Genomic DNA, 10718 nt, shown 5'->3' with positions numbered 1-10718 from the left:
ATAAAAAGTGAATAATAAAAATGAAAAAATATGATTAAATTTGAGAAACTGCAGTTACTATTCAAACGTATGAGCACTCCGCAGACAACATACAAAAAAAAACACGTAGTTAAAAATGCATTTAAATTGCTTAATGACTACGATTATGAAGTACTTACTATTAAAAATTCAGGAAACTCGCCCATAAATCATTTCTTAATTAACAATGCTTCAAATAATAATTTATACACCAACTTATTTTCCTATAATAATCTTAAAAATATAAGGTGTTAAACAATAAGATGAGGTTTTAATTCAGTTAAATCTGAAGTGAAGTGAAAAAAGCTGAACTAAAATATCACTATGGAAACATATGTATACAAAACAATATGCCGTTCAAAACATAGGTTGTGAAATCAAGCATTTGCTTTCGAAAAATAAAGTCTTTAAATTGCATTTGACAGAAAAAAAAATGAAAAATTGGAATTTTTGTAGAATGTGAAAATAATTAATCATAATGGACACAACTAACTCAAAATTTACTTTTAAAACTAGGTAAGTGGATGCATGAAATTTTACGCGAAATGATTAGAAAGAGTATGTTATTTTTTTAGTTTGCTCAAAAATGTGTGTCGTAAAATACTTTTTTTAATGATGAAATTATTGTTTGGTATTTGAAGGCCCGAATTTTAACATCAACAGCACTCTTTTTTTTTCCGGGAGGGCGTCACATTTTATTTCTATTACCTTTACAATTTTCTAAAACAACCATTCGAGTATGAACATAATGAATGAATGAACTTGACCTTTTAATTTTAATTACTACCTAAAGCAGTTATTAATGAAAAATAAATTAATTAAATAAGATATTTATCACAGAATGTTACTGAGTTTTTACAATCTTGCTTTTGCCAAATAAATTAAGTAAATGTTGATGCCTCTAATCAATTCTTGGCTACTGTCACTCCACTCCGGAAAAATTTCAAAACCATAACTTAAGTACTTTTTCCGTATATCAGTTAATTGATTGCTTACAGAATTTTGAATTTGAATTTAAAAGGAAGGGCTTATTTTTAAAGGTGGCAACACAACTATTCTTCATCTTCTAAAGTATTTGATTAAAACAATTTCTCGTACAATAATACGCCGCACTATTCCGTTTTGAGGGCCGTAAAAAAATTGCAGCGATAATGTATGCGCAAAAGCGCCAAATCTAGCAAACGCACCCATTTAACAGCGCGCCAAATGTAGCGTACGCGCTGATTTCAGATTGCGTAAGTTTATATAGTTCTATATTTCGTAAGACGCCATTGAAATACTAGTTTAATTTTTAAATCCTCTTTTGATTTTAAATCCTTTTTTGATATCCTATGGATTTAACAATTTGGGAATTGCCCATGACAAAAAGTCGGAAATAGAATTTTGGGTAAAGTGCAGAATTACCCACTGCTAGACGCTTTTTTAAGAATTGCACATACTCGGTATCCATGTGCACATCGACCTATTTTCACTTAAAAAAAAATTCCCAGAATTGCACAAAAATGGCACTGCGCACACCCTTGACTTTATCTATGTACACATCGACCTATTTTCACTTAAAAAGTAAAAGAAAATTGACAAAAATCCAATTGTTTTTACCCTTCTACAAAGCGGCAAATAAATAAGTGAACGATTCCGCCCTTTACCGAGTATATTTTCAAAGAAAAGGCATCATTCATTATAGAAAATAACGTTTGAACAACCAGCGAGATGAAATTATGCTTTACAATAACTTTGTAGTGAAATAGCGATGCAGGCATCCATTCAGTTATGTTCAGCAATTTTTATATAAATTATAATAATGATCTGAAATAGTTATTTACTCTTATGCTTCCATTCAGTCATGTTTAGCCTTTTTCCTATAAATTATAATATTAAAAAAGTATTATATGAAATTAACCTTTCATCTAAATTAAAGCATCAGTCTTACATAGTTATTTACTATTATACTTCCTTTCTTGCCGCAATTAGTAGGGTTGCCGCAATTATTTTTGGCAGCATTGGCATCAACAATAGTTTGGCGATTTTTACGGTCCTCGAAAGCGAATAGTACCGAATGCGCTTTTCAAAGATTATGAGGTTCATCAAAATTTTTTATTATAAGCCTTATAAAGTTCCAAACTAGAATTTACAGTTATGTGTGTGGAACTTTGAGAATTGGTAAGCGAATAATCGCTTTAGCTCAGGAAATAGAAACGTAAACTCAAGAAGAGTTAATCACTCTTTATTGCTCAAAATAAGCATTAACAGATAGCCCTTTCTCAGAACGTTCAGAAAAGCCTTCACTTCGGCTTTTACTCAAAACTATTAAGAAAATAAGAATTAACTAATGCTTAACTAAAAAAGATAGAGCCAAAGCTATCAAAATTCTACATGAGTTGGCCTTTAAATGTTTAATGAACCGCGAAGCTATCAAGGGACGAGCTATAGCTTATACGGCCGAGCGCGGTAACAACTTAGATAATAAGTGTCTAAACTATGAACGTTTGAAGACCGCTTTGCAAAGGAAAAAAATTTGCGGGGCCACACATTTTTTTGTATGCTGCATTCTTGAAAATAATTATTCCCAAATATAGGTACTGCTAAAAGCTGAAGACATTAATAAAGCATGATTGTGAAAATTAGAATATTTATCGTGGGGTAGGTAACCTTTATAAAACTCCAGTAAAAAAACAATTTCAAATTTTTCTTTCTTTTGAATGTCACTTTGCAGTTAATACATCATGATATACTAAGATGTTTTTATCTAAATTTTTATTTTAAAATAAATGCCAATAAATCGATTATATATGAATCAAATTCAAACATTTATTTTTTAAATAAAAATGTGTAAATTTAAATACGTTCGTAATATGCGTTGGGGCCGCATTTTAAAGAGTTTTGGACCGCACTTTAGACCCCCATGGCTTAGAGAGAGAGTGTAGCCAAATGGTAAACGCGCGCTAGTCTGAATCTCTGCCTCTCTAACGTGGTCAGTGAAACTTCGACTTAAGTACTACTCTTCCTTTATTTGCATTCAACCGCGATTCTAACAATATAGTCTCGCCGGAAATTTGTAAGCTGAAATTAAAAGGGATAGGAAAGTAACTTCAACTAAATATAACTGTTAAAAACTTAGGATAAAACTTGTATCCTTACAGGGGTCCGTGACACATAGCCAACAACTACTTAGCCCACGGGACACTTAACCGACACCATTTAGCCGACACGGACACTTAGCCAACACGGACGCTTAGCCGACAGGACATTTAGACGACAAGACAGTTAGCCGACAAAGACATTTAGCCAACAAAGACATTTAGCCGACAAAGACACTTAGCCGACAGGTCATTTAGCCGACATGGACAGTTAGCCAGCAAGACATTTAGCCGACAAGGGCACTTAGCCGACAGGACATTTAGCCGACACGGACACTTAGCCGACAGGACATTTAGCCGACTAAGCACTTAGCCGACAGGTCATTTAGCCAACAAGGGCTCTTAGCTTAGCCGACAGGACATTTAGCCGACAAAGACACTTAGCGGACAATGACACTTAGCCGACAGGACATTTAGCTGACAAAGACACTTAGCCGACAGGATATTTAGCCGACAAAGACACTTAGCCAACAAGAGTTCTTAGCTTAGCCGACACGGACACTTAGCCGACAGGACATTTAGCCGACAAAGCACTTAGCCGACAGGTCATTTAGCCAACAAGAGCTCTTAGCTTAGCCGACAGGACATTTAGCCGACAAAGACACTTAGCCGACAGGACATTTAGCCAACAAAGACACTTAGCGGACAAGGGCACTTAGCTGACAGGACATTTAGCTGACACGGACAGTTAGCCGACAGGAGATTTAGCTGCGGGACAGTTAACTGTCAAGACATTTAGTCAACAGGACACAAAGCCGACAGTGACGTTTAGCTGACGCTTACCCAATAATTATTTAAATTTACAATCAATTACAAAATTTCTTGACTTCTCCATAAGTTCAATATGTAAATTATTTTTTTCGCCTATCAGTAACAGATAAAATTCATTTTTCGATTCTTAAAGATCTCATATGTGCTTTTAATTCTTGTGTAATTTAGCATTGTATGATCTGCATCGTGCTATTTGGTGTACATTGGCCAAATTGAAAACGCGTCGAAATTTCTCGTCAGGGAATATGAATTAATTTTCGAAAGGAAAAAAAGAATTTGTTTAGCTAAGTAAGTAGGTTAGCTAAGTACAAGCTTAATAAGGTCAATTATATTTTAATATAGGATCTTCAAAAATTATCCGTAAAGCTTCTTCATTTAATAACTGGGTTCCTTTGAACACTTTCACATTATTGATAATTTTTCTTGTTTATTTAATTATACTTTCCCAATCTCGCTCTTCCTTAATGCTTTCAAATTTATAATACCTTCACGTTGTTTCGCTACTATTTTACTCAAAAAAAAAAAAAAATTATTCCTGAATTATAGTTTTTATCGAAACACTGGTGGTGAAGGGTTAGTTTAGCAAATATATTTTACTTAATTAAAAACAATTAAAAATAAGAGAATTTTTAAGACAAGCAAAAGCTTTGTCTTATTTGTGATCTCTATAATAGGCAGTGGTAAAATCACAATCTCGCTCCCACAGGTTTTTCGGCTAATCACCAATCCACTGGAACTTAAAAATTACTAAATTTAAATTTATTCTCTGAAATCAAGGATTTTAGCCGAATTGTTACTCTGATTCTTTGTATGTAAACAGTTTGGAAAAACGTATAATTCTCACCTTAAGTCAACTAGCGAAGAGGGTAGGCTTAAGGTAATACAAAAAACCTATGAATCTCGCTTGAGATGATGAATGAAAATTTTGCCAAATTGATTCTGTTGTCATTTTAATTTCAGCTGTTGTTGTTGCTTATCATATGTACGGACACAATATGAAAGTCTGAACAGCTAATGTTCATGAATATTCATGGCTGGATCAAGCTGCACAGACTTTATGTACGTAAGCATTAAGCCTCGTTTCCACTACTGCGTACGAACGCGTTGCGTCAATTGAAGACACTCCTACGGCACCCGTACAAGCGTTTCCACTGCCGCGTATCCGTAGAATATTTTCATTTTCCGCCGCTAGGTGTCACTGTAATATTTTAGCACCAAACAAGCAGTTCGCGAGTTACGACGCTAAATATCTGAATTTTTTCCGCTTAAGCGAGTATTGTTTGTTTTGGATTTGATATGGATCCTGATGTAAAACGCAGAAAAGTTTTGTTTACTAAATTCCATGTTATTGGAAATTTTTATTTCTGCTTATGAACTGCGAAAGTAAAGTACGCTAGCAATTTTTAGATAAGTTAGGTTATAATGAACATCACTATTCCATATGAACATCACTAATTCCATAGAAGCTGAAGTAAATTTTAAAAAAAATTGCGTTTCTAGAAGCCTTAAATATTAATGAAATAATATAAATTTAAACAAATTTAAATTCTAAACAAATACGTATAAAAGTAAAAAAGTAGAAAAGCAAATTTAAATTCTAAAAAAAGGAAAAAAGCCAAAATAATTTAAAATAATTTTAAAATATGCAAACATGTAAAAGATTTAATTCTCGAACTAATCTACAATATCATTTAAATTCAGAAGCATAAGCAAATCAAGTGTAAAATCTATCCATGAAAATAAATCTACTAATTTAATAAATTAAAATTAAATTAAACAATTTTTTTAAAAAATGCATATGTGAATGATCGTAGAGTAGGCAGGAGACAGACTTATCAAGGGGAAGTTGCCTCCACACCTAACTCTCCAATCATTCAATTCGTGTTTCGACATTCATGCAGGCAAAAAAAATGTTTAATTTAATTTTAATTTGTTAAATTAGTAGATTTATTTTCATGGATAGATTTTACACTTGATTTGCTTATGCTTCTGAATTTAAATGATATTGTAGATTAGTTCGAGAATTAAATCTTTTACATGTTTGAATATTTTAAAATTATTTTGTCTTTTTTCCTTTTTTTAGAATTTAAATTTGCTTTTCTACTTTTCTACTTTTATACGTATTTGTTTAGAATTTAAATTTGTTTAAATTTAAATTTCATTCCTTGCAGCAATAGCGCAAAGAATATTTATTAAATATGTATTTTAATTTAATTTTTTAATTAAACTCAATTTATTCTTTTGAAACAATGAAATAATATATATTATTAAAACGAAAATGTACTGTTAGTGAAAAAATAAATAAATAAATAAATAAAATAAAAAAGTTAAAGGAATTAAAAAATAGTTGGTATTTTAAAAATACAGAGCAACTGTAAAGAAAGGTTCACAATATTTACACAAAATTTCCTATGCTTGTATACCGCTGACTTCAGGGTCATAGCTGGATAATTTATTAGAAATCTCTTTTTAAAATGCACTATGGGCAGTTATATTTTATGCATAATCCATAAAATATGATTTTTAATTCGTATCTCTTTTTATAGAAGTATATAAATAAGATTTTTCTCTTTACATAAATGTTACCGTGAAAGACCGAAATTGGAGAATGTCAACTTTCACTGGAGAATGTCAACATTCACCAAATACGTCGGCAAAAGTTCGAATATTGCATTACATTCTTGTACATTCGGACCATCACCGGTGTATGTCGACAATCACAGATATGCTCTGGTGTAGGTCGAAAAGAGAGGAGTATATGTACACGCTGTCATTGCAAAAGAAAGTGTTCCACAAATAAATACAGTTGTAAAAGCAAGGGCCTCTTGTGCAATTCAAAGCGTCATAATAGTTTAAGTTGTAATGAATAAGATTTAAATCACATAATTTAGTAAGTTTAAAAACTTACTTAGAAGTTAAAACTTCTGTTATTTTTCTTTCTCATTTTGAATATACCGTGTGTTTTAAGTTCTTATGCTCTTAGTTCTTATTTTAAGTCTCAAGTGCGTTTTTTCGCGACTGAATTACGGAGAAGAAAATGTAATATTCTTATATGTTCAACATTCACCATTAGTACATAGTGAATGTCGACATTTACCTGTGTAAGTCAGAAATAAGAGTATTTGGAAAACATTTCGGACATACACCAAGAGACTATGTGAATGTTGACATTCACCGGTTAAAGTCGACATTCTCCAGATTTCGGTGTTTCAACGTAACATATACACACATTAGGTAAAGAAAATGGAAATATTTAATTAATTAATTCCTGCGCTTCTGCTGGAAAGGACTCAATTTAAAAGCAATTATTATAGTTTTTTTTTTTTTTTTTTTTCTGTTAAAAAAATGTTTAGGGCATTAATACTGTCTCATGTTAATTGGTAATGAAAGTTTAGAGTCGTAAACATCCCAAAGTCTGAGCACGTGTATATACATTCACATAAAAGTGAAACGAAAATATATATATCTACAGGGTTTCAAAATAAATTAAATTTAAATAATTCTCTTGCGCCATTGTTGCAAAGAATGAAATTTGAATTTAACAAACATTTCCTATTCGTAAAAAGCAATTTAAAGTTAATAAAATTTAAATGAAATTTAATGCAAAGAAAGAAATGATTAATTATTGCTGCGAACTAATCTACAATATCATTTAAATTCTGAGAGCATATGTAAATCAAGTGCAAGTATCAAAATCCATGAATAAATATATAATTCCAAAAATTTATTTATCCTATTATTCACTTATGCATTTTTATAAATTTTTTAGGATTAATAATCTATTCATTTATGCATTTTTATAAATTTTTTAGTATTAATAATCTATCCTATTATTCACTTATGCGTTTTTATAAATTGTTGGAATTATATATTTATTCATGGATTTTGATACTTGCACTTGATTTACATATGCTCTCAGAATTTAAATGATATTGTAGATTAGTTCGCAGCAATAATTAATCATTTATTTGTTTGCATTAAATTTCATTTAAATTTAATAAACTTTAAATTTGCTTTTTACGAATAGAAAATTTTGTTAAATTCAAATATATATGTTTTAATATTTAAATTAGTATTATATAATTTTCAAACTTTTTGCGGGGGGGAAATTTAAATGAATAAGAGCATAAATAAAACAATATATTTAACGCATATAATAATAGAAATAAGTTATAAAACACGAATATAGATCAAATTGGAACAAAAAGCTAAGAAAGTTGCAGATAGAGTGCAAAAGCATATGGGATTCGAACTCACAACCGCCAAAAGTAATCATTGTTATCGTCAGCTTTACCACTAAGTTAGTTACAGGGGAGTCGCATGCATATTTTGGCTTATATACATCATCAAATAAATCAATTCTTGAAACTAAATTTTTTAGTCCTATTTCAGTGTGCTATCGTCTGAAAAATTCCCCAGAGCTTCTAGTGACTTTTTTACACAAACATTATCTTTTAAAGTGGACTTTCCGATTGAAGAAAACGGGCTGCTAAAAACATATTTCGTGTGCTTACAAATATATGTTAGCCAAAAAGATATATTTATAAAGGGAAATACAAATTTAATATACTCTTTAATGCAGTGGAATATTCAAAAGGCTATCAAATTTAATTTATAATTAACGTTTTTAGTTTTTACCTGTTTCAAAAGAAAAAAATAACAAATCTTTTAATCATATCTAATTTGCTATAGCAGTTTGATATAGTCAGACATTCATTTTCATTAAAGGTAAATGAGTATGCAGAACTAGGAAATAATTGTCAGGACAAATTTTGCTATTTCATGGACTTGGAATTATTTTTGCCGCTGATTTTCTCGAACTGAATTTCTTGAACGCCTGATTTTATCTGCGAACAAATACTGTAGTTGCAGTTATCTTTTTTTTAACTAAATTCAGCTGATTACTTTTTCAGCACACAGATTTCTCGCTATAATGTTAACTCAGAGGTAAGTATTTTTTAGCAAAATATTCTTTCCCTAAGCGAGCGTTCATCGCTACTTCTGCCGCCATTAATTTTTGGTGACTACACCTGATTGCTCCTTTTTTACCACGTGACCCCAACGCATCCGCAGCATGGACCTTATAAGAAATAGACTAACCCAGTGGGCGGGGCGCGGGTCACCGACATGCCGGCAAGAAAGAGTAGGGACGATCTGGTTATCAGGTTCTATATTCCTTCTAACCTTCTTCGGGAACATAAAAGGACCTGACTCGGAACAGAGAGCTTACTAAAGCTATGTTCACTAATTGTGGTAAGTACACAGGATACAGACGAAGGGTATACAAAACCCTTTATTTTTCTCTATATACAATAACTTCCGTACTTCGGAATACACTGACCCTCCACTCGGGGTCTAACGTAAAAAATATAAAAATAAAACTAAACTCTAATTTAACTTTAGAATAATACACGTGGAAGATTGGCCTTATAATAACAGGAAGCGTATGTAGCACAGAGACTGTGAACACTACAATACGTTCAATTTATCAAGAGGATTAAAACCTCTGGCCTGGAAGGCAAATAGCAACTGCGTAACTTCTAAGGTAAGCGGCCTGCTTCGAACTCGCTGCTTCCTCTCTCTCGCTTGGCAAAAAGCCACAACTTAAGTACTTGGCGTTCGCCAGACAAACTTTGCATAAAAACCTTCACGCTTATAATTCTGGCCGGAAGTAGAAAATAAGAAGTGATAGTAAAGATTTAAAATAAAATAAACGTTAGTAAAACTTAAGATCCTTACATACTTCCCGCCAGAGTTAATTAGTTTGAAACTGAGGTCTAAAACGACCTTGTTGAAAACTTTTAGCTCTAGAAACTAACGCGAGGCCAATCTTTTACAAAAAAATGCTTCGCTAGAAACTAGAAAATTTAAAAGAAAGAAATTTGTTACAATAGCAGCTCCCGGGATATACAACAATCTTTTTTTTCATCTGTACTGCATCTAAACAGGAGCTTTATTCAATTCTGGTTCCTTCCAGATCTCTGGAAGGAAAACTAGTTTAATGAATTGTTACACAATGACATTGCAAATAACATATAGAATATACTTCTCTTAACATTCTTATTTCATTCATGACTATTTTAATTATCTCTCCCCGTGCTCTCTGACATGTGTTGTAAAAGAACACCAAACACGAATGTGTTTCTGTCTACGTGTGCCACACTTCCTCCTACAATCAAAACACTAACGTGTTAAAATTCAACATAACGAGACCTCTTAACACACCCTACTTTCAACTCTAAACCCTGAGGTACTATTCTAAAAGTGGCTAACTCTAAAGTGTAGCGTCAGAGAGCCTAACTACATCATTCAACCTTTACCACATATTCGCCATGATTTAGTCTTTACAGTCAGACGAATAACAAATTTTTAACATTGCTTTCACTTTTACCATATCACGGTATTTCTTAACATTTAAAATAACAGAACATATCAACATGCCGTTAATTTTACACATTTGAAAACATACATTAGTAGTACATTGTTAACTTCTATTCTTTTCAAAGCAAGTGCCAATTCTTTCTACATTGAAATAATACTACATTTCAAAAAGTCTTTCAGACTAAAACTTCTCTCTTGCTAGAATGTTTTAAATAAAATTTATACAATAACTTTTTACAATATTTAAGTTTTTACACAACGCTATTATACATCAACTTTAGTTTTACGCGCGAGTAATTGAAAAACATAATAAGAAAATCGGTCACAACTCATTTCTCGCCCTTTTGGCGATAAAGGTAGACCTCGCATGAGGTAAAACTTCTTGAAATCTGCCACTTGCAGTAAGAATGA

At 31.8% G+C, this 10718-nt stretch overlaps 1 protein-coding gene across 2 annotated transcripts in view; it reads left to right on the top strand.

Annotated features, from left to right (window-relative positions):
* The first annotated feature begins 351 nt into the window (after nt 1-351).
* Nucleotides 352-10718, top strand: part of LOC118193927 (uncharacterized) — a 53946-nt gene continuing 43579 nt past the window's right edge. Inside the window, exon 1 of one of the 2 annotated variants that reach the window (XM_035365096.2) lies at nt 352-534. In XM_035365096.2, coding sequence (XP_035220987.1) covers nt 497-534 — 38 coding nt within the window. In that variant the 5' untranslated portion in view covers nt 352-496. The remainder of the gene's footprint in view (nt 535-10718) is intronic. The other variant, XM_035365089.2, reaches the window with a different exon arrangement.

Source organism: Stegodyphus dumicola, chromosome 3 (genome assembly GCF_044657685.1).
Source record: "Stegodyphus dumicola isolate Sdum_Otavi_A_Nest chromosome 3, ASM4465768v1".
In the NCBI taxonomy this organism is placed as follows: domain Eukaryota; kingdom Metazoa; phylum Arthropoda; class Arachnida; order Araneae; family Eresidae; genus Stegodyphus; species Stegodyphus dumicola.
The sequence above is the reverse complement of the archived record's forward strand: the minus strand, read 5'-3'. Positions and strand labels throughout refer to the sequence as shown.